The sequence below is a fragment of the Pongo pygmaeus genome, chromosome 3, assembly GCF_028885625.2.
Source record: "Pongo pygmaeus isolate AG05252 chromosome 3, NHGRI_mPonPyg2-v2.0_pri, whole genome shotgun sequence".
Lineage (NCBI taxonomy): Eukaryota > Metazoa > Chordata > Mammalia > Primates > Hominidae > Pongo > Pongo pygmaeus.
The window spans coordinates 23,926,735-23,951,636 of record NC_072376.2 but is presented as its reverse complement, the minus strand read 5'-3'; the positions used below and the strand labels follow the sequence as shown (position 1 = coordinate 23,951,636).

The 24,902-nt window shown below is 42.8% G+C and overlaps 1 protein-coding gene across 6 annotated transcripts in view; it reads left to right on the top strand.

Moving 5' to 3' along the window:
• Positions 1–24,902, top strand: part of CCDC149 (coiled-coil domain containing 149) — a 107,194-nt gene that overhangs the window by 78,900 nt on the left and 3,392 nt on the right. For 4 of the 6 annotated variants that reach the window (XM_054485454.2, XM_063663574.1, XM_063663575.1 and 1 more), the window contains 4 exons: positions 2,219–2,363; positions 11,348–11,424; positions 12,831–12,863; positions 13,931–14,047. In XM_054485454.2, the coding sequence (XP_054341429.1) occupies positions 2,219–2,363; positions 11,348–11,424; positions 12,831–12,863; positions 13,931–14,047 (372 nt within the window). The remainder of the gene's footprint in view (positions 1–2,218; positions 2,364–11,347; positions 11,425–12,830; positions 12,864–13,930; positions 14,048–24,902) is intronic. The other 2 variants (XM_054485455.2, XM_063663572.1) reach the window with 1 other exon arrangement.

Sequence of the window (24,902 nt, the reverse complement as noted above, 5' to 3'; positions counted from 1 at the left end):
TCTGTTGGTATTGGTAAACGAAATCTATGACTCTATGACAACCTGCTATGAAAAGCCTTAAACTGGCCCCCTTTGAACCAACAAAAAACAATTACAGACATATGCAAACATTTTGCTACAAGACAGTTCTTCATACATTACTTATAATAAAAAATATTGAAAACACAATAAATGTCCAGCAGTAGTTAAATAATTCTACATGAAAACACAATAAATGTCCAGCAGTGTTAAATAATTCTGTATCTTTTTTTTTTGAGACAGTCTCACTCTGTTGCCCAGGTGGAGTGCAGTGGCGTGATCGCGGTTCACTGCAACCCCTGCCTCCCAGGTTCAAGTGATTCTGCTGCCTCAGCTTCCTGAGTAGCTGGGACTACAGGCCTGTGCTACCACGCCCAGCTAATTTTTGTGTTGTTGGTAGAGACGGGGGTTCCACTATGTTGGCCAGGCTGAGCTCGAACTCCTGACCTCAGGTGATCTGCCCACCTCAGCTTCCCAGAGTGCTAGGATTATAGGCATGAGCCACCACACCTGGCCAAATAATTCTGTATCTATACACGGACTACAAAGCAGCCATCCAATTTTATGTTTTAAGGGATATTAATGATGAATAATATTGTTAAGTGAAAAAAGCCGGGGTTTTTTTCATTTTTGAAAATAAAATAAAATTGTGAGATTTATACTGTTTCCTTTTTTTTTAATGTCTGGTAGGAATATCAGTGGTTGTTGTCCTTATGTTTAACTCTTAGTTTATCTCCCTTTGAAGAGTGCTTTTAAAAAACCCAAAGCAGACTTGAAGAACAGCCATTCGGAGTCAGAAAGGACACATACGCAGGAGCACCTGAGTGACCCTAGGGTAGAAAAAAATGGCGGGAGAAGCAGCAGAAGTTGCAGATGTAGAATGGGGCCAGGCTGTGGATGGGGCTGGTAGCTTCTGAGAGCAATTTAAGCCATTTCAAGCCCAGCCAAGCATAAATGGGGAAACATAGTTGTAACAGCATCACATGTGAAAAAGTCACAGATGTTTTAATAGATAGTATTGTCATATTATTCATTAATAGTGTTTTATTGCCAAAGAAGCTAAGGAAATCTTACATTCTATTCACAGAAGTATGGAATTTGGGATAAAGGAGGTGATAGTCCTACTATGTGCTAAGCTAGTATACCACACTGTAATATTCCTTTATATATTTGTAAGTGGCATGCAGACAAATTAGGAATTTTTTGAAAGTATACACTTTGGAAACTAGACAAAAAAATCATTTTCTATCAGAGCCATCCATAGATGACTGGAGACTTGTTAAAGACTCATCCAGGGCAGGATATATGCACAAGGGGTGGGTCTCTCTCATATGGGTCTCAATCCTTCAATTACGTGGAACCGTGTATGTTGTTTGGCTTTCATTCTGAACTTGGCCGTGAATGGGATTTGGCAGTTTGTAGAGTAACAGGTATCCAAGAACAGCTAGCTTTTGCATAATGTACTCTTTCCCAATATTTAGATATTTGCAGTCTGCTATATACCTTTTTGCCATATCTTTGTGCCACCTTGCTATTGTTTGCTTAATGTTTTTCTTTAAGTTGATTTTAAAGTGACTCATTTTACTTGACCTTACCCTAAGTAGTAGCACCTGTGAAATCACTGGTTTTGTTATGCCATATATAACCTTTTCTATAATACCTTCAAACAAATGCATAGCTACTAAAATACAAAACATATTTTGCACTTTAAATAATCTCCTAAATTATCTTACCGCCTGTCAGGGGTATCACACAATGGGAAACTGACATAAAGCAAGGTGCTTGGAGCTAGGAGTCATTGTCATTTGCGTGGCTGTGTGACTTTCAGCCAATGTTCTTAACCCATCTGTGCCTTGCTTTGTCCATGAAATGGAAAACAATCAATATTTCATAGAGTTTCTTTTCCCTCAATTTTAAGACTTTATGCGTTAGTCATTATGAAAGTGTTTAAAATAGTAGACAGATGCAAATATTACCTTTTAAAAATTGCTGATGAAAGTCCTGAGAACTTCCTCCTTTCTGTTTAGTCCTCACACTGGATTTTACTTTGTTTTGTTGACACTTGAGGTGGACTCTCATTACAACATAGTAGCATTTTGAAGCTGGGGACATATCATTATCCAGGAAGGATTGACATTGGTTTGCATTCCAGGGTTTCAGAAGAATGACGACTGAGTTATACATTTTGTATCCTATCTAGTTCAGGATCTGCTATCTGAGGATCATGGATGCAGCCTCCCAGCTACTCCGCAGTCCATTTCTGACCTGAAATCTCTGGCAACAGCCCTGTTGGAAACAATCCACGAGAAAAACATGGTCATTCAGCACCAGAGGCAAACCAACAAGTAGGTGGCCAAACTCTTGGGTTGGGGGGTGGGCTTGAAGGAAGTGGGACGAGACTACCAGAAGTGAATGTCAACCAGCTGGAACCACGGACCTGCAGGGAAGGTGAGACCCCTCAAATCAAGAAGGAAACTTATTAAACTAGAATGGTGCTTCTGCTTTATATCAGCATCTTGGCTATCAGCTGGAGCCAAGCAAGGAAAGAGTACCGGCCATACTGAATGCTTACTCTGAGCTATGCACTGAGTAGTATGTATTTCATGGATGAGTTCCATAAAATAATTGCCTGGGTGACTTGACCCACCTCTCCTCCAGCTCTTGTTTTAGGGGAGAAACTGCCTCAGTGCCATTTGAAACTCCCAGCATGACTTTGAGGGTCTTTTAATGGCAGAAATCGCCCAAGCATCAACTTCCACAGGCTGCTGGGCCTAGAAAAGAATCTCATGTCACTCTTCCAGATCCGCAAAAAAGATGGTGAAAAGAAAGCGTAATTAAAATGGAATGTCTTATTTGGTTTTTATAGCATGTTGACTATATTATGTAAAACCAAGCAGGTTAAAGTAGCCATTAAAGATGACAGAGGCAATATCAAGAGTGTTCAGAGAATGGTGAATAAACAATAAAGTAGCAAATACTACACATGGGGTTGGCTTTCTGGGCATGCAACCTGTGCTCAGAAGGACCCCACATTAGGTCTGATCTTCCACTGTCACCATCTTGGAATTCTTAGTCATTGTTTTAACAAGAGGGTCCCACATTTTTATTTTGCACTGGACCCTGCAAATTATGTAGCTGGTCCTGCTTGCAAGACAGACGTACACCAAAATGCAAAGTGTGAGAGAACTGTGCGGGGCCTGGAAAGCTAGGCTTCAAGTGACAAAGGGAGGGACCAGAGAATCTGGGGCCTGATGAACGCAGGGGCATGATGAACGCAGGGACATGGGAGAGAGGCAAGTGGAAAGTGATTGAAAGTATCATAAAAACAAAATAGAAAAAGAGAAGCTGGAGTGAAGGGAAGATTGCACCAGAGATGAAGATGTATGTGGAAGAAAGTGGAGAGCAGCAAAGGGAAGCAGGGCAATCTCGAAGGGATGACAAGGGTCATTTATTGACAGGAGAAGGTTTAAATGTTCTTGAAAAGTGAAATCTTAACCAAGGAATGAAAAGTCAGACACTGAAATGCAGATGCTTCTCAGGGGAGGAAGAAGGAATGGGCATCCCCTGCAGCACGAAATGTCCTCCATGAGCTGGCTTCGTCCTTCCCTCTCTACAGATACCTCATCTTTCAAGCCTTCTCAGGTCTTCTAAACCCTGGTCCATTCTCAGCAGGTGACCACTGTTCTTCATTCAGTGAGAAAATGGGGCTTCTCACCATGAGCCTCTCAACTTGCGGCTGCCCTGAAACCAGTGTCTCCCCATGTTCTGCTCACTCCTGTCTCCAGAAAGTACACCAGCTGCCATCTTGTTGGTCCATGGGATCTTTCCTCTTCTGGGCCTCTGCTCCCCTGGGACCTCCTGTCTCACCCTCTTCAACCTCCTCCCTTCCTCTGGCTTTTGCCTCTTTGCCCTGAACCCCCAAAGCCTTTCCTCAACCCTGCTGCCTTCCCAAAAATACCACCAGCCTGGAATGTTTTTGAAGAAGGCCTCCTCTCCTTCCTCAATAGCTACCCTGTCTAAATGTATTCCAGGAGGTCACTTATGTTGGAATTGCTTGGGTGCAGCGGCTGTGGGGTGGGGACACTTGTTTATAAATGCAGAATCAGGGATTTGTGGGAGGGAAGGTTAGGATTCTGGATTTTAGTAAGTCCCGGGTAAGTCCATGCACAGGAGAGAAAGATAACCTTGGCTTTAATGCCTCCCAAGACCTCTTCCTACATTTCCTACGGCATTCTTTCTTTGCAGGTCACCAGTATCCCCAAACTCCACCTTTGAGTCTCTTTCTTCTTTAATTTCTTCACATCAAGATTTTCATCTTGAAATCCAAGTAAGGTGGGATTTCAAGGGGGAAACTCCAGCCTTCTCCACTGTCTCATTTCCTTTTCCCACCTCTCCCCTGACCCCCACCCCAGACCCACTCCATCTTTTTTCTCTGTCTTCTGTGCTTTTTCCCCCACCTGGGAGACCTCATTCCCTGTCTCTGTCTTTGCCTCTCATTCTCTGCAGACTCTTCTCAGATCTCTTGTCCCCACCACCCCATCAAGAGCAAGACCAAGACCCACATTTCCAACTTCTGGTTGATGGTTTCTCCGGATATCCTTTCAGCTCCTCAAATTCCATCAGTCAACATCCATCCTAGTATGTTTCAAAAATGGTTATGCCCTTTGACCATCACTTCTTCCTTGGGGAGACCCTCCCACAGCTCCATCCTCAGACCCCAGTCCGACCTCCCCCGCCTAACCCACCTGCCAGCTACAGTTCTGAGCATGACACTAGCCTTCTCTGCAAAGCAGGCTGAGTCCCCATTGCCTGCCAAAGGCAGCATCCACAGGCTGTCGGCCTGACATGCCTCTGCAGAGGATCCCAGCCTCCTCTGACAGGTTGATTCCCTAATGTGTTCCTAACCATACCCACTGCAAACACACCCATTCCCCAGGTTCACAGCACTCTCTCCCTCCATTGTGAAAGACTGACATTTTCATTTGACCATGTTTATTTTTGTTTCTATATACTTTTTCATGTTTATTTTTTAATAATTTTTGAGCCATCCTCTGGGTTTTTTGTTTGTTTGTTTGTTTTGACAGGGTCTTGCTGTGTCTCCCAGGCTGGAGTGCAGTGGCATAGTCTTGGCTCACTACAACCTCCACCTCCCAGGTTCAAGTGATTCTTGTGCCTCAGCCTCCCTTGTAGCTGGGACCACAGGTGCACGCCACCACACCTGACTAATTTTTTTGTATTTTTTTAGTAGAGATAGGGTTTTACCATGTTGCCCAGGCTGGTCTCAAACTCTTAACCTGAAGTCATCCGCCCGCCTCGGCCTCCCAAAGTGCTGAGATTACAGGCATGAGCCACCATGCCTGGCCTCTGTGGTTTTAATTTAATATTAATTTAAGGTTAAACAACAATGTCTTTCCAAACTACTCCCAGCTACCTTAATCCCCTTCCTGGAAGAAACGTCCATTCCTCATTTCTTATGTATCCTTCCAAAGGATGCATAGACAGTATAAGCAAATGCACAATACATTTATGTATATACACATACTCATATATTTACATAGATATACTGTCTTTTTTTTTTTTTTTACAAACGGTCACTTGTATTCATTTTTTAAAAAGGTTTCTTTCTTCATTATTCTGCCTCTTGATTTTTTCCCCTGTAATAATGGATCTTGGAGATTGTTTCATATCAGCACGTAAGTTGCCTAATGTGCCATCTTTAATACTTAGAGGGTCCTCTGTTTCATACTTTTAATAAATGTTTTATTTGGGGGCATGTAAAGAAACTAATTATACTACAAATGGAATGAGGGCTGAGAATAGAATGTGACTTTGGTCTGTGTGTGTTCTCTGCCTTGATTTAGCCTTGTGCAACTGAAATAATAAAATAGCTTTTGGAATACACTGGAAACTACCCTGGTCTCTGTGTGCATGCCCCAATTGCAATCTTAGAAAAAAATAATAATTAATTAATTTAAAAAAGAAAAGAAATGGCTTTATTTTGCTGGAGCACTATACATAGCAGTAAAGGTGTTCCTTCCTGGCAGCGTATGCTCCCCTGCTGGTTTTCCACTGCCTGACAGTTACCACCCTTGAGAGGCTCCAACGGGAGCCATCTCGAAGAATTGATGAAGAAACCTAGGACTTTACATCTTGAGCAACATTCAATTAATAGGCAATTTGCTTGAGCTACTTCTTGCCAGCAAGTTGGCAGTTGCCTGCTGATCGAGAAAGAACGGATGTGAGGTTCATTCATCTTTCAAACTGGGTGGCAAAGCATTCGTGGACGAGGTGGTTGTTCAAGGGCCATTTCACTGTGCACCACATTTCGTTCTCCAGACCTTCCCCCCAGGCCCATGCCTTACCATGGCAGGGAGGTGGTGGTGAATATATGAGGACATATTGGCCTTTTGCTATCCTTCCTGCTATGCTTGAAACCGTTTCCTCTTCTCTTTCCCTGGCCAATGGTAAATGAGCTTGAAGTTCAGCATCTTGGGGAGCAGCAGCAAGAGGGCGTATGGATCAGAGCAGAGACGTGAAAGGAGGCCACCTGGAGTAGAAGGAAGCAGGGGCGTCTTCAGGCATGTAGAGACACAGTTACCTGCTTCCCCTTTAGAGCCAGGCTTTCCTTAAAGACCTTCACTCAGGTATTCCTGCTGTCTGTGTTGTCCAGAGAGCAAGCACAGTAGTGCAGTTCCTGTGTGAGTTCTGTCTTCACAGACTCCTCATCCTACCTTTGATGATGTCATTACTATCTAAAACCACTGCAGGGAAGCCATCTGGAGACTGGGCATCCTGAGAGATTTTCCTAGACTACTAGGTAGATACATGCTGAAACCTCCCCCAAAACAACCCATAACTAAATAAAAACTTTAAAACTTTAAAATCTCCCTCATCCTGCAAAAACAAAAAACAAAAAAACCCCAAACCTCTCTCAAGTTTGAGTTTGCCTCGAGCTACTGCTGTTTATCTCCTTCTCTTCCCTGCTAAGCTACTTGAAGAGTCGGCTATATTCACTTCTCCCAGAGTCTGCTTCTGTCTCAGCCCAGTCCCTTGGACTCTGAATTTCATCCCCTCTACTGTCCTGAAACATCCCTCCTTCAAGGGTCAGGCACATCTTCTAAGCTGCCTCTTCTCAACTCCCATCCTGTGTGACCACTTTCTAGAATAAGACAATATTGACCACCCCTTCTCATCTGCACCCCTCTCAACTTGGCTTCCAAGGTGGCACATTGTCCTCGCTCTCCTCTGCCTCCTCCACTGTTCCTTCTGACTTCGCACCCTCTGGTGGTGAGCTGCTGGCTCCGCTCCCCCAGCCTGCACTCTCAGATCTTTGCCTTTCTTCCTGCATCCAGTATGTCTGCACAGATCTCCCACAGGCATCTCAAGCTCATCTACCTCCTCGTTATTGCCCCATTCCTGTAGCACCCCTGCATCCCGACTGGCTTGGTTTGGACCATATCAACCCCACCTGGACGATGCCCTTCTAACTGATCTTTCTGCTTCTACTCACACTCCTTCCACTCCATTCTTAACTAGGCATGCAGAATACTTTGCCTAAACTTCCTCATCCTGCTTCCTTGCTTAAAACCCTTCACTGGGCTGGGCACGGTGGTTCACACCTGTAATCCTAGCACTTTGGGATGCTGAGGTGGGCAGATTGCCTGAGCTCAGGAGTTAGAAACCAGCCTGGGCAACATGGTAAAACCCTCTCTTTACTAAAATACAAAAAAAAAAAAAAAATTAGCCGGGCGTGGCAGCGTACACCTGTAGTCCCAGCTACTCTGGAGGCTGAGGCAGGAGAATTACTTGAACCCAGGAGGCAGAGGTTGCAGTGAGCCGAGATCATGCCACTGCACTCCAGCCTGGGCAACAGAGTAAGACTCTCTCTCTTAAAAAACAAAACAAAACAAAACAACAACAAAAAACCTCTTCACTCTCTCCCCATTGCCAATATAGAAAAGTCTGAAAGTTCTCAATATGGCAGGTAGGTCATTCATGGTCTGGGTTCCTACTGGTTTCTCTAGATTCGTCTTCCACTTAGCTCTTCATTTCTGCTCCACAGTTTTAAGAAGCATGTGTGTATTTTCTTTTTTTCTTTTCTTTTTTTTTTTTTTTTTGAGACGGAGTCTCGTTCTGTCGCCCAGGCTGGAGTGCAGTGGCGCGATCTCGGCTCACTACAAGCTCCGCCTCTCGGGTTCACACCATTCTCCTGCCTCAGCCTCCCGAGTAGCTGGGACTACAGGCGCCCACTACCACGCCCCGCTAATTTTTTGTATTTTTAGTAGAGACAGTGTTTCACCTTGTTAGCCAGGATGGTCTCAATCTCCTGACCTCGTGATCCGCCTGCCTTGGCCTCCCAAAGTGCTGGGATTACAGGCGTGAGCCACCACGCCCGGCCTGTATTTTCAAGCCTGTGTGTTTGCCTGGCCCCTCTGCTCGCCAGCTGTGTAAGCCTGGGTGAGTCAAGTGACCTTTCTGAGTCTCAGTTTTCTCACCTACAAAATAAGGCTAACAAGAGCTGACGTGTCAGTTGTTGCAGGACACCAAGGGAGCATCTGTGCATACCTAGTATACAGCAAGTGATTAATAAATACCAGTTGTTATTAAAGCCTTCCACTGCACCGTCCATGTCTGTTTTTGTGTGTATGCATCGGTCTGTCTCCCACCAGACGTTTAGTCTCTCAAATGCAGGGACAGAGTCTCCTTCTCCTCATTATCCCCTGCAGCCTGTAGCATAGTGCTTTACAGAGCTGGATCTCAGGAACTGTTTGCTGAATTGGTCAAACTGAATTTAATGGACTCGGCTCCTGCTCTTCTCTCCACCTATCTGTGCAGCTGGCTACTAAGACGTAAATAGCCCCTCTTCTCTCCCTGGGCTGCGTCACACCAGGTTCAGTGGGCTCCCTGCCACGTTCTTTCAGTGTGAAGCTAACAGAGATCCTCTTTGCCATTTGAAGCGTTGTGGCTTGTATTTTGCAAGGCAACTGCGGGCACATCCATGTTTCAACATGAACAGTTTTTAAGGAGCACTTCATGCAGACATGAGAAAGAATGTGACAAGATTGGTTTTAAAGTGCCATTACGGGGTATTGGTTAAGAGCATGTGCTTCAGAAGCAAGTCCAGGCTTACATTCCGATACAGCCTCACCACCAGCTGAGTCTTGCCTATGGTTTTGGTCAAGTTAACTAACTTCTGTTCCTCAGCTTCCTAATGGGAAGAGGGAAGTATGGTGGATGAGATTGCTGGGAACTGGGGAAAGACAGAACTTTGAGATAAACTGTGCATGCTTGGGCAAGTTGCTTAACCTCTCTGTTCCTTAGAGCCCACGTGTAAAAGGAGGATAACAATACCATGTATACCACAGGGTTTTTGCCAGGTTTGATGAGATAACACAAATGAGGCAAGTGTTCAGCATGGCCTCTGATGTGTATTATGGACTCAGGAAAGATTAGTTGACTGTTTGTGTTAACAGTAATGCAGTTGCTATTGTTGTTGGTGGTACTATTGTTATTATTTCTACTGTCATAACTTCTACCGAGTCCATTTTACTACCTCCCGCCCTGCATCAGATGCTGATAAGTGTCAAGTCAGAGAAGAAAGCACTGACAAACTTAGGCAGGAGCCCTGAAAGTAGATTGCTTGGGACACCAGGAAATTCACTTTGTTCCATTTCTGAGAGAAATGGCTGTGTTATCCCAAAACATCAGAAAAAATATAACCCAGTATCTCTTCAGCACACCTTCGAATGCTGCTCAGATGGCATCCCTCCACCTCCACAGAAGAGTTAAGCCTTATCTTTTGTTTCCAAGAAGCAGCCACCTACAGATGATCTGATCTGGTTAAGAAACAGGCATCAACTTGAACACTGTTGTGATTGCATCTCAAACTCATCAGCTGGTGAAAAGGGAGCTTGGATCAGAAGGTCTGAGCAAAATATGGAAAGTGAGATTACAAAGGATAGTGTCTATTGAAGGGTCAGGGACATGAAAGCAAAAGAGACCCAACAAATGGAATGAAAATGGAAAGTAATTGATAAAGACTATGCATAATTTTAAGACTTAGGGAAAAGAAGAAAAGAAAAGCTCTAAGTACCTAGATGGAAGAAAACCACATAGAGTAATTCCAGAGTTTTCTGTGAACTCAAAGGGAATATTAATTAAGATGGTACAAGTCAATTCAGGTAAAACAAGGATAAATCCACAGCCATATATATGTGCAGATATATACATATTCATGCCTCTGTGTGTATGTGGGTGTGTGTAGCTATCTCTGGAATATAAAGAGAGATAGGAGAATAATTCTAGTGTTCTGATTTATCTTGCTGAAAGGAATTGAAACTTTGCTATTAAGGTGATTTCCACATTATTTTAGCACAGCAGTGCCAAGAAAATCCCCCAAATAAAATAAAGACTGGTTTTTCAATTTCCAGCCCAATGGAAAGTGATTCAAGTTTTAGAGGACTATTAAATCATTTCCCAACTATATTTAATTTTTTATAGAGTGATGTGGGAGTATGTATGCCCACATGTCTAACCATGCATGTAGTGAAAGTTTGGCTTCCAAGTAAACAGTATGGTCTTTTCAAATACACACATTCTAGAACTTATATATCTTAGTGACTCAGAATGGTCACCTTGGAAAACAATGTAATTATTCTAATGATTCTGCAATTACTGAAAACTCTTTTGAAATATCTCTTTTCATTCTTCCCATAGCTAATTATGAGTCATGAAAAAAGGAAGGCATTTATTTAATCAAATATATTTATCAAATACTTCCCATGTATCAGGCATTGTGCTAAATATCAAGAATGTGGACATCAGTAAGACATGGGACTAAGAAGGCTGATGGTATTATGTATTAACTCAAAACAACATTACCAAGCATGTCCATCCATCTTATTTTTTAGACCTGGTTGTTTCCAAAAATCAGATCCACCCTCCAAGAATCAAGGTGTGATATTATTAAGGGTATTCAAAATTTATTGTCATCTTTGCAATGAGCATTTCTCAAATAGAAATTCCATCAAATGATTTGGGCAGCGGTGGAGTCATCATTTAGCTTCCCAGGAAAACTACCTTTTGGGAGAGGACTCACTTTTATGGCATTTTAGTATCGTTTTTAATCATTCACTGTACTTTCTATTTGTATATGCACTTTCAATAGAACACATATTATTTACACACACATACGTACATACAAATGCTCCATTTTTAGCATATGTCATAAATCTCAACACTTTCCTACTTAGGGCACCAGTGGGATTCCCAGGGCTGGGGGCTGACAGGATGCTCAGTAATCAATTATCATTTTCTCCCCTTTTTTCAGAATCCTAGGGAATCGGGTGGCTGAGCTGGAAAAAAAATTAAGAACTCTGGAAGTTTCTGGTTTATGGAGTCTTCCAGGTAAACAGAACCTCATGAAAACAATTTTCCTTTTTTTTTTTTTTTTTTTAAGAAATGAAGCTCCCACATAATTTACAAGAGGCTTCTACCTTTTAAAAGTCCTTTTATTCTACCTTATTTAAAGTAGATCATTGCTGAAAAAATCTACAAGTGTTCTAAATTTAGAAACTACATGGCAGAGTGGGAGTAGAATCAGAAAAATGCAATAAATATTCAGGGTCTCATCTGTGGAACTATGAAGTTTAGCAAACCTGAATTCTGAAATTGTCACTGTGTCTGTATTTTTTTTAACTTTTGTGAATGTAGTGAATTGTTTCTTTTCTTTTAATCTCTAGATATCCTATGAAGATCCATTCAATTTGTTGAAGTTCATTATCGGCCCTAAAAGTTAATATGAGAACTTAATAAAGATTTGTGCAATTTAATCACCAGTCCTAAAATTGAATCTAAGAACATACAAAGATTTGTCCAATTTATTCACCAGTACTAAAAATAAATATAAAAACCAACAATTGTTCTAACCCAAAATGTACTCCACCACCTCCTTCTCTTCCCTTCCCCCATCCCGTTTTTACTTAGCCTGAAAATCTGAATTTCCTGTGATTTTTTTTCCAGTTGTACACTGTGTTTGGAAGCCCTGCTATTCTACTTTAATTAGCTGTATTTATCCCACTTGTCTTGGTAAAATACTCCTTTTGTGAGACCCCAGCCAGCCATTCCCCATTGACTTTTAACTCTTCAGAAACTCATATTTACCATTTCCACCATCTCCCCTTTCCCTGGAAACCATGTTGTACCTGTAGTTTTATTTACTGCACAAACCAGTCTCCTTCATTCTTGAATCATATGGATGCTTCCCTGGAATGGACGATAAGTAAAAGTCAGCACAGGGAGGCAGGTGGACAACAACACATTTTCTGAAATGTAAACCTGAATCACTGCCTTAGGTTGCCTGGATGTGTGTTTCATAAATTGGAATTTTTAGCAGTGATTCCTTGAACTTGTTGTCAAAAGACCTGACAGAACTAATAACTGCCAGGTACAGTCCTGGGGATTTGAATGATCCATTTCTGGACAAGAATCTTTTGATGCTGTTAAAACCTCATCTTCTAGGAAGGCCTTTCTTTTATTGCATTGAATTTCAACATAGTTCGGCAAATTGATCGTGTATTTGTACAGTGAGATTGCCATTTCTGTGCATGTATGGGGGTTTTTATTTTTTTTTTCTCAAAATGACTTGGTGAAATTTCTCACTGTTTCATTTCTGCAATTTATATTAAAAGATGGAAGTTACTTGAGTGAACAAATGCCGAGAATTTTCTATGGTTTTGTTTGGTCTAGGTACAACTTCAAATGGCTATTATGCAATAACAATTATTTCCTTTTTTTCTTTTTGCTGCCTGAAGGCCTGAGCTACAATGTTTCAGTAGGATTTGGGAGTATGTTCTGTTTAAAATATCTGTTTTTGTGGCTAATATCAGCAGTGTATTATGTCGTCCCTGCATGTAAATAAGTAGAAATGCATTATCTACCTTTCCTTGAACTTTTCTGATTAGAATAGTCAATTGAAATAGAGAATTCAATTAGTACAAAACAAATATTAAAGGATGAAATTAGTTTTGGGGACCTGGCTGAATGAATTTTATGCTGTGGCCCTGTTTGTTCTTATCTCTGGTCTCCACATAGATACAAAGTGGGAGGACAGGAAAGAGTGGCAGCTCCCCAAATCTGATACAGTTTATGTCATGGCAATAGCATTGACCTCCTGCAGTGGTGAAGGATGTTATGATGAAGAATCGTGTTATGATGTTTTCAAACCATGGTGAAAGTAAAGGGAAAAAGAGCCTCTTCTAGTATAAATCAGATCGGTCTGTTCTGTCTGCTCGTTGTTTTTTGTGTCTCCATTTAAACTACTGAATGGTGAAATAAGACACAATACATTATTTTTCTCCTCCTCATCCTCCTCCTCCTCCTCTTCCTCTTCTTTCTTTCCCAAAGTAGGAGTCAAATCATAGTGTTTAGCCAACTCTCCAGTTGCAGAGTTCCAATGACATCAAAGAATTGCCAACTCTCTCTCATTTACCAACACCTGGGAAGAATCAATGTCTCTTTCAGTAATCAGCCTATCGATGTGTTGGTACCCTTTTGAGCATTGACTTTGTGAATTCAGTTCTGTACCAGGCATTCTAGACATGCTTATCACCCCCTCCAAGAATCTGCGGTCCACTTAGGGAAACAAGATGAATATACATCAAGCAGTGAGAGGAAAGAAAAAAATGGCCTATAATTCAATACTAAATTAGTGATAAGGATTTTGTGTGTGTGTGTGTGCAAGGGTGGTGCAATAGTGTAAAGAAGTATGGAGCATGTCAGCAGTCGTAGCAGGCTTCCCTTCAATGGTAGCGTCTGTGGGCAGCCAGCCCTGAGCCGATTAAGTGTGTGGGACTAAATGCAACCCAACTCCACTGATGATATAAGACATCCATTTTCCCCTTTTCTGCAACAGGGGGCAAGGACACCATACTGTTCAGCGACCCCACTCTTCCTAGTGGACAGAGGTCGAGATCCCCACTGCTGAAGTTTGTCGAGCAGCCCACTGAGAACAAAGCAGATCCCAAGGATGGTAAGCTCGCCTCGATTTCTCCATCTTTACCTGGACTGTGCCTGCCACAGAGGAGTGGCTCAATGGACATCGGTCTCTTCCCCTTCTCCTTTGTGCTGCTGCTTTGGCATCATTGGGACATTCCTCAGATTTCCTCTTGTTGCTTATGTGGGTTCATCTTGTTGGGAGGTTTTAACTGCAGCATGCAGGCCCCTGCTCTCTAGGCATGGTGGCAGAGAGGTTAAGAGTGAGGACCCTATGCCAGGTGCAGTGGCTCACACCTGTAATCCTAGCACTTTGGGAGGTGGATATGGGTGTTTCACACGAGCTCAGGAGTTCAAGACCAGCCTGGCCAACATGGTGAAATCCCGTCTCTACTAAAAATACAAAAATTATCTGGGTATGGTGCGGTGTGCCTGTAGTCCCAGCTACTCAGGAGGCTGAGGCAGGAGAATCACTTGAACCAGGAGCCAGAGGTTGCAGTGAGCCAAGATTGTGCCACCACACTCCAGCCTGGGGAATAGAACAAGACTCCATCTCAAAAAATAAATAAAGAGTGAGGACCCTGGAGTTGGACAACCTGGGTTCATGGCCAGGTCCACATCACATTGGCTATGAGAACTTGGGCTGGAGACTTCAGCCTCAGTTTCATTTCCTTTAAAACAGTGACATGATCATGTCTACCTCAGGGAAATCTTGGCACATTGCCTGGTATATGGGAAGTCTGCGAAGCAGTAGAATAGAGAGAAAAGCTCCTGCTTTACCAGATAGACAGTTCTGGAGGCAGGGTGTTCTGGAAGGGATCAAAGACCCATATAGAGACCCAGATAAGCCAACAGGTTTGAGAACCTGATCTCTTCCCATGTGGGAGTCTTGTCTTCCCAACAAACTTCATATCTTTTGAAGTTTTGCTTGTCTTGTTCTGCCACCCCTAGTGTGGCAGCCAGCTTCTGAGAATGCACCAAATGCTCCCTACCCCTTGGTATTCATGCCCCCATGTAACCGTCTTCCATGTTGTATCAGGATCAGTCTGTTTGATTAGTAGAATACAGAAGTGAGGGTATGTGACTTCTACAGCAAGGTCATAAAAGACGTGAGACTTGTCCCTTGTGCTCTCTCTCGGGTTGTTTACTCTGGAGGAAGCTGACAACCATATCATGAGGACACTCAAGCAGCTGTCCACGCTGTTCATGTGGTGTGGAGCTGAGGCCTCCAGCCATCAGCCACTGGAGTGAGCCATCCTGGAAGGAGATTCTCCAGTCCTAGTCAAGCCTTCAGATGCCAACAGCCCTGGTCAGCTTTTCATGGGCACCTCATGAGAGACCATTAGCCAGAACCACCCAGCTCAACTGTTTTCAGACTTCTGAGTCTTAAGCTGCTAGGTTTGATGTAATTGATTACGCAGCAATAGATAAACAATATACATCCATATTTCCATCTTCTCTTGCTCAGACTCATGCCTTTAATCATTACCTCCATAAAAATACTCTCAAAGTATTTTTCCCCCACAAGGTTCCATCTGCAGAGTTACACCCCACATTTCCCAGAGCCCCAACTTCCCTTGCCCTGAATACTCTGTGGACTTCTCAAGCATGACATCACCAACTCTTCCTGCTTTCTTCCTTCTTTTTTTGTCACCCTCTCAGCTTCTCAGGCTCAAAACCTTGGAGCCATCAACCACTGTCAACCTTCCATCTCCATCTACATGTGGTCTTTCACTCAACTCTTTCTGCAGAGTTTTCACACCTTGGGACCTATCACCTCTGGCATGGTTCAGGTCCTCATTTTTTTGTTGGGAGGGCTCCGCTCCTGGTTTTCCATCCTCCTTGACTCTCCTTGCTTTATTCCCATCTTCATCCTGCTACCATAGAATAAAGTTTTTGGAGTACCGTTTCATCACATTTGTGCCATGCTCAAAAATCCCAAGAGGCTCTCCACTGTCTTGCACTTAACATCTCGACTCTGCAGCCTGGCCTAGCCTACCTTTCCAACCTCATGATTGTCTGCCCTAAAAACTGTGCCCTCAGCTAAATGGACTAACCAGCTGTATCAGTTAGCTATTATTGGGTAACAAACCAACTCAAAATGTAGAACTTAAAGCAACAACTATGTATTGTTTTTCATGAGTCTTTGGGTCAGATGGGTGGTTCTGCTAATCTAAGCTAGGCTCTGCAAGCTGTCTCTTGCATATGGATGAGGGAGCCTTGCTGAGCTGAGCTTAGATTAGCAGAACTGGAACCCCCCATCTGACCCAAAGACTGGTGAAAAATAATACATAGTTGTTGCTTTAAATCACTCATAATAGTGCATGGAGTGGTAAGAAGACCACTTCTTATCACTGGGTAAGAAGACCACTTCTTATCACTGGGTAAGAAGACCCAGATGAGCCAACAGGTTTGAGAGCCTGATCATAGGACCATAATAGTGCATGGAGTGGTAGAAGCCAGGACATAGCTGGGATTTGAACAGAAAGGTTACCCCCCAAGTACCTGTGGGGAGAATTTCAAGAGAGAGACCCTGACTTTAATTGGTTCCACACCGGCCAGAAAGCAAGGCTGGGTCTTTGCAGCCAACCTCATGTGGCTGCTTGTAAGGCTGGCCTGGAACACCGTGGCCCTCTGTGTGGTTTGGAGCATGTCTTGGCTGGTGGTTATGCCATGCCAGGGTCCAGTGTCCACCTGGAGATCCAAAGCCTTCTGTCTGTTCTGGGCTTGCTGAGCCTCAGGGTGGACCTGGTCCTGCTAACCTGAAATGGAGCATGAGCCTGGCTTGATTTTCACAAGGGCGGTGTAAGTCGTGGACTGATTCAAGATGATAGCTTCCAGAGTTGCATCATTAGCTCTCATTGTTCCTACCCCATCCTCCGACAGTGCTGGGTGGGAATAAGGAAGCGTTTATGCTGTGGCTGTCAGCGTCTGGGATGGCCTCATCACTGTCGCATCTGTGTTCAATTCCAACTGAAAGCAGCGTGCGCTTGGGAGGACAAAGCCTATCAGAGAGCAACTAACAAAGGAAGATGAATCGCCTCTTCGGGCCAGTGGCAGTGGGGAGTGGGGGACACATTTTTGGGTGATTAGCAATTTTTTTAACAAAGAGATACTGTTTCTTTATCTTTTAGAGGAAATATTTTTTTCTTTCCACACTATTTGTGTCATAATGCGTTTGTAGCCGTTGATTGCATCCTCATCATTGATATGTGTATCATTATTAATAATAAGTATTAATGATAATTGTTTGCTAAAACACTGAATAATTACTATTATTTTTAATATTTTCCCACTCTTGGCTAGTTCAGAAATCTTTTATAGAAATAGCAATGCTATGTGTCTATCCTTAAAAATAAAACACCCACAGCTTAAGAGTTAAGATTCTAGAATCTTTCAAGGAGGATTTTGCTCCCACAGCAAGTAACCAGAGGCCCCAGTGATAGCTCAACGCTTGTGACATTTTTAGTAACCTTTTTTTGTCTCCTGATAATGACTTGAGTATAATTTTGGGGTGTCTTTTGGATTAAAAAAAAAAAACAGTCTAAGGGTGGCTCATACTTGTAATCCCAGCACTTTGGGAGGCTGAGGTGAGAGGATCACTTGAGGCCGGGAATTTGAGACCAGCCTGGGCAACATAGTGAGACCTCATTTCTAAAAAAGAAAATTAAAACATTAGCTGCACGTGGTGGCACATGCCTGTAGTCCCAGATACTCGGAAGGCTGAGGCAGAAGGATCCCTTGAGCCCAGGAGGCTGTGGCTGCAGTGAGCTGTGATCGTGGCACTGCACTCCAGCCTGGGACAGTGTGAGATCCTGTCTCAAAGAAAAAAAAATTAAATTAAAAATTTAAATTTAAATTTGAAAAAAATGGGGGAGTGGGTTGGTAACTCCTGCTGTTGACTTACAGTCCAGTCCTAGATCCTGGCTCCTGTAGCTCTGTGGTCCTGAGGCTCTGAAAATCTAGCCTTTCTCAGAAAAAGTAAACAGAGTAGGATTACAGCCTGAGTTCATTCCTCTTATTGTGGCTGTGTTTTAATCTTTAATGAGGGCAGCAATGTTGGCCCCACACGCACCCCACTGCACCCACTGCTTAAAAAGTTAAAAAGTTCTCCCTGCTAATCTCAGAGGTTTACCATATTAAAAGAGACTCATACCTTTGGACATGAGCAGAATGTCATCTAACGAAATGGCACAAGGCAAAATACCAGCAACTGAAAGTCCCCTGTGTAATTCAGACCACCCTCACTTAGATGTAAATTAAGGTAGAGAAGATTAACCTGACCTACAGTAAAAACACACCACAGATGGTTTAGGGGTTAGGTTGTTACGAGTAAGGTTAATTAATTTTTCAGGGGCACTAGAATATACTATTAAGCGTCCTGGAAGAAGTAATTTCATAAGAGTAATTTCCAGAAGGAGTGTACTCGTCTCACGTTGGTGAAAAATTTAGCTGCTGAAAGTACCGTAATTTCCTCCTTTTAAATAAAGCCTCCCCACCATGCTGGAAACCTGCTCATTTTGACCCGCTGTTTCTCATGTCCTCTGTACAACCACTATAAAAATTTTCATCTGTGAGTATGAAAATTATGTGATTGCTTCCCTGAGCTACCTTAGATGTAGATAAATGTTTGTGAAAGTCAGAAATCTTTATCTTTCTTTTTCAAAAGTACCATTTTAAGAACTTTTAGAGTAGCAACCTGAATACAACCTTAAATGAATACCATAAATTCAAGGATTGCTTTCATTTATTAACGAATGGTATTTAAAGAGATGTACTAATATATTCATGGATTCATGCATTCATGTATATTGTCCATATATTCAAACATTTAATAAGCTATTTATTATCGAGTCCCCACTATGGAACAAGGTTAAAAAATTAATCAGGCATGTTTCTGTATTTAAGGTAGGAATATTACTTCTGGCCAGATTTAATCAAATAGGCATCATGGAAGATGTGGAGGTGGAGCTGACTCTTGAAGTTCATCCCTGGGACATGGAAGAGAGAATGATAGTCATGGAGGAATCAACTTTCTAAGTATAGGTGCTGGGGACAGGGGTGGGTGATATGAAGGGCTCAGTGTGGCTGGAGTAGAGGGAACAAGGAGAGGAGTTGGTTTGCCAGGTAGAAATGTAGATGGATGTTGAGTCGTGGAAGGCCTTGAATGCCAGGTTATGAGCTTAGGCTTTGTTCCCGAGACACTGGCAGCCTTTCAATGATGTATAGCTGGGGAAAGACATGGTGAGATTTGTGCTTCAAGCCTGCAGTGCTGCTCAAACTGAAGTGTGCACCCACATCACCCAGGATCTTATTAAAGTGAAGATTCAGAACCAGTAATTCTGGAGTAGGGCCTGAGACCCTGCATGTTTAATAAGTCCCCAGGTGATGCTGCCACTGCTGGTCCATGAACCACACTTTGGGTAGCGAAGCTTTAGGGAAGGTTCCTGTCTCCCAGCAGGTTGGATTAGTGCAGGAGGAGACTAGAATCAAAGGAACCTGTTAGAAACCAACATACCTCATCCTGGCTAAACAGATCTGAATAGTTGTTTTTTTCCAAAATCAAGGCTTGATTTATTCACACATCTATACATTTGCTCATCAACAACTAACATACCTTATCCTGGCTGAACAGATCTGAAGAGCTATTTTTTTTAAAAGCAAGGCTTGCTTTATTGCATTCATGTATTTCATTGTGAGCACAAGTAATGGTCTCCTTTGCAGATAGAATGCTTACTGAGGCCAGTGAATTCTTAGGAGAATAAACATAGTTGTCTGTGACTAAATGCGGACTTCAGAAAGCATAAAGTAGATTTGGTCAAAATTCTGTCCCTGGGATTTGTCTATGGTCATCAAAAAGGCTAAAGGAAGTGGAAACTTATTTTGAATGTGAAAAGCAAATTTGTATCAGGAGAATTAGAGCTATAGGGTGTGGCAACAGTAGCCAAGACCCACCTTACTCAGCTGAAACCCACAATCCTCTTCCCTGTTGATACTGATGTTTGTTATCACATCGCTGCTTCTGTCTATGATCATTTTCCCTTCCTTGTGCTCCACCCTTCATCTCGGTAGTTTCATTTGAGTCTTAAAGTCCCTCTGATTTCACTCTTTCATTTCTTCTAGAGCTTCTCAGAGTTTTTACCAAGGTTCAGTCATTTTAAAACTTTTAAACATTTGATTAAGTAAATAAATGCTCAAAAGTTTATTCAATTATGTAATTAAGAAATGCTCAACACCACATACCATGCATATCAATCAATACTTTTATGTCATATCAATACTTTTATGTTGTATTAAAATTAGAATGGATCACAGATGTAGTAACATTGTTACATGTTGCAGAAATTCTAAGCTCCATTTTAATTCAAACTTGTTAGATTATATTTCCTTTTTAGGTTTTATATATATATATATATATATATATTTTTTTTTTTTTTTTGAGATGAGGTCTAGCTCTGCTGCCCAGGCTGGAGTGCAGTGGCTCGATCTTGGCTCACTGCAACCTCCGCCTCCCAGGCTCAATTGATTCTTCTGCCTCAGCCTCCTGAGTAGTTGGGACTACATGGGTGTGCCACCATGCCCGGCTAATTTTTTGTATTTTTTTAGTGGAGATGGGGTTTCACCATGTTAACCAGGCTGGTCTTGAACTCCTGACCTCGTGATCTGCCTGCCTCAGCCTCCCAAAGTGCTGAGATTACAGGCGTGAGCCACGGTGCCTGGCCCTTTTTAGGTTATGTTTAACCTAAAGTATCTAACCACATGCTTAGACTTATGTGTTTTTAAATACACATTGTTTCTAAATTATATAAATAATCCTTGTAAATTCACCCAATAAATTGTCACCACATACCTGTCACCTGCCAGGGTCTGAGTTCCAGAAACATTGGGCATGGTTTGCCCTTGCCTTCTGAATGCTTACCTGTTCATTGGCTGAGGGGATGGTCTAAAAGTCACATCCAGCTGAACCTTGGGGAAATATGCCTCAGCAATTTATCTAGAAACCTTAGAAATCCAAGCCATGTTTGGTATTGGGCAAGGAGAAGAGTGGACAGATGCAAGGAACATTTCTGAATGTCTTAGTCAGTTCAGGCTGCTGTAACAGACTACCATAGACTGAGTGTTTTCAACAATAAGCAGACATTTATTTCTCATAGTTCCAGAGGCTGGGAAGTCCAAGATCAAGGTGCTAAGAGATTCTGTGACTCAGGAGGGCCTTCTTCCTGTTTTGCAGATGGTGGCCTTCTTGCTGTATCCTCAAACAGCAGAGAAAGAGGGGGTTCTGGTCCCTTCCTCTTCATGTAAGGGTACAAATCCCATTATGAGGGACCCATTTAATGACTCATCTAACCCTGAGTACCTCCCAAAGGCCTCACCTCCAAATACCATCACACTGGGGATTAGGGCCTCAATATGAATGTTGGGAGGACACAAGCATTCAGTCTATAGCACTGAGGGTGATATGGTTTGGCTGTGTCCTCACCCAACTCTCACCTTAAATGGTAATCATCTCCACATGTCAAGGGTGGGGCCAGGTGGAGATAATTGAATCATGGGGGTGATTTCCCCCATACTGTTCTCTTGGTAGCGAATAAGTCTCACAAAATCTGATGGTTTCATAAATGAGAGTTCCTCTGCATACGTTCTCTTGCCTACTTCCATATAAGATGTCCCTTTGCTCTTCTTTCGCCTTCCGCCATAATTGTGAGGCCTCCCCAGCCATGTGGAACTGTGAGTCCATTAAACCTCTTTCCTTTATAAATTACCCAGTCTTGGGTATGTCTTTATTAGCAGCATGAAAACAGACTAACACAGAGGGGCAAAGACAGGACTTGGCCTTGACTGGTCTTCAAGGTCTTAAGCCCATGTGACTATGAAGCATTACTGAAACTGCAAAGAAGAGGGACTCTATGGTGGAAAACTGTCTTCTGGAAAGTGCCAGCAGATTTTCCAGGTAGAGGATCCTATTGGCAGCCAGAAATGTGGGTCTGTATCTTCTACAAGAAGCGAGCAGAGCCATCAATATAGATCTGGAAGCTGTACTCAGAGGCAGGAATTAAGGTCATGTGATGGCTAATGAGTGAGAATGAATGAAGAGAAACAGATGGCAGATCACTGGGGGAAGTGCCCTCAGAGGGGCCAGAAGGAAATATCAGAATCAACAAAGGGAACTGGGAAGGCGTATGTAGGAGGTTGAATACTGACCCTCAAAGATTTCATGTCCAATTCCCTGAAACCTGTAAATGTTACCTTATATGGCAAAATGACTTTGCTGATATGATTGATTTATGGATCTTGAGATCAGGAGATTATCCTGGATTATCCAGGTGGGCCAAAAATGCAATATCATGTATCCTTTCAAGAGGGAGGCAAGAGAGAGATTGTGCACACACAGAAAAAAAGGCAGTGTGACCACGGCAGCAGAGATTGGAAGGATGCAGCCACAAACCAAGGAATCCTGGCAGCCATCAGAAACTGGGAGAGGCAGAAAATGGATTCTGCCCCAGAGCCTCCAAGGGAACACAACCCTGGTTTTGGCCCAGTGAAATTTTTTTTTTTTTTTTTGAGTTGGAGTCTCGCTCTGTCAGCTGGGGTGCATTGACACAATCTCAGCTCACTACAACCTCTGCCTTCCAGGTTCAATTGATTCTCCTGCCTCAGCTTTCTGAGTAGCTGAGATTACAGGCACGCACTACCACACTTGGCTAATTTTTGTATTTTTAGTAGAGACAGGGTTTCGCCATGTTGGCCAGAATGGTCTTGAACTCCTGACCTCAGGTGATCCGCCCGCCTCAGCTTCCCAAAGTGCTGGGATTAGAGGCATGAGCCACTGTGCCCGGCCCCAGTGAAATTTTTTTGGACTTCTGATTCCAGAGCTATAAGGGAATGAATGTGTTTTGTTTTAAGCCACTACGTTTGTGGTTGTTACAGCAGCCATAGGGAACGAATACAGCATGCTCACAGAACTAGATTGAAGGAGAGACTACAGGGAGAAACAGCTTGTGAGGAGCATGTGGCCAATGGGAAAGTATGCCACAGGGTGGGGAGGGGGATGTAGACCTCACAAGCAGGGGGGATGCAGGATAGACTGAAGGATCGAAGGTGTGAATCAGCTCTGGGAAGTGAAAGCAGTGGATATGGGTTCCTAGCTCTACAGATCAGTGTAGCAAAGGAAAGATGAGGTGATATTGGATGGTAGAATCTTGGAGGTTGCATATCTTGTTTTATAAAATAGGAATACAGCACATGTTAAAAAATATAAATAGCACAGAAAAGTGGAAAATTAAACTTAAAGTCTTCTTCCACCCTTGCTTCTTGCTGTGGTCCTCAGTCTGCTTTCCAGAGACAACCTACAATTTTTAGTGCATATTATCAGAAAGAATCTCGCAACTTGGCAAGTAAATCTGTATACATAATCCCCTGTTGATGAGCACTTGGAGTTTTCCAGACTTCTGTTTTTAAAAACAGTGTTGTAGTGAGTATCTAAGAACAATGTGTCTTCAAATATCTGGCCTATAAGAGTCTTTATTAATGTATGATTGTACCTGTTTCCCTGCATCCTTTGCAACACTGAGCTTCGTCAAACCTTTTCATTTTTGCAATTCTGTTAGAGGAAAAACTACATTTCATTGGGACTTAGATTTCTGCAATTTTGAGCGATGGTGTGTATCGTTTAATATGTCTGCTGTCAATTTCTATCTCTTTTTCTGTTTCCGGCTTGCCCATTCTCATTCAACATTTACATACCTGTTGGAAATTGTGGTGCATTCAAATGAACAAATTCTGTACTCATAAACATGGGTAAATCTCACAAACATCATGTGAAGCGAAAGGAACCAGCACAGTAAGATTCCTGGATATAAAGTTCGAGGACCAGGCAGATCTCATTTCGGCATTTTGAATAGGCTAATGGTTATCCTTGGCAGCAGAGAAGGGACTGGAAAGGGGGTCCAGGAGTCCTGGACTCAGAAGTGTTTGCAGGGGTTGGTAATATTTTGTTTCTCATCCTGGTTATATGGGTGAGTTCGCTTTGTGAAAATTCATTGAGCTGGATACATAAGTTCTGTGCACTTCTCTTTGTGTATATTATACTTCCATTTATAAGAGAAAGGGAACTATTTTTTAAATATTTTTGAATGCTTAGAATGTGTCAGACACTGGATGAGTCAGAGGAGGCTCCTGTTCTCATGGTCTTAAATTTAGAATGAGATAAATACGTCAAATGTTTAGCGCAGTGCCTAGTGTGGAAAAGCACCCAATAAGTGTTAGCTGGGAGGATTTATTTAAGAGAGGGGAGAAACTGATCAGTGCATGTGGAGACCTAATGGGTGTGTGACATGGCTGGGATGACACGTGTGATGAAACTGTGTGAAATGAGGCTGCAGAGTGAAACAGGAGCACATCAGCAGGACCTTGTAAGGGCCTAAGTGAAAGGAAATTTATCCTGAAAGTGACAAGGCTCCAGCAGAAGGTTTTAAGCAGGAAAATGGCATGGCCAGATGATGCTCAACATCCTTTCTAACCTGCTGCAGTTCTCCAGCTCCCCAAGTTCCAACTTACAGCCTGAAAACATACCTGCACATATATGATAGCAAGCCCCCCACTACAGTAGGGTTCTGCTGTGGTTCCATTCAGGGGTACCAGAAAGTGTTCCTGGGGGCCCCTCATTCCTGGGCCAGGCTAAACCCAGTCCCACTGTGGCTCTGTCATACCTTTCTTCACTGTTTAGCCTGAGGGCTGAGAAGAGATTGGCTTCTGGGGAAACTCAGTGTCTGTTGTTGAATGCACATGCCCAGGTACTAAGAGTTGGCTCCACCATGCTGCTCCCCACTCATGCAGAGCAACCATTGCTGGTTAGGTCCAGAAGGGGCATCAGAGAGTCCTATCCTGATCAC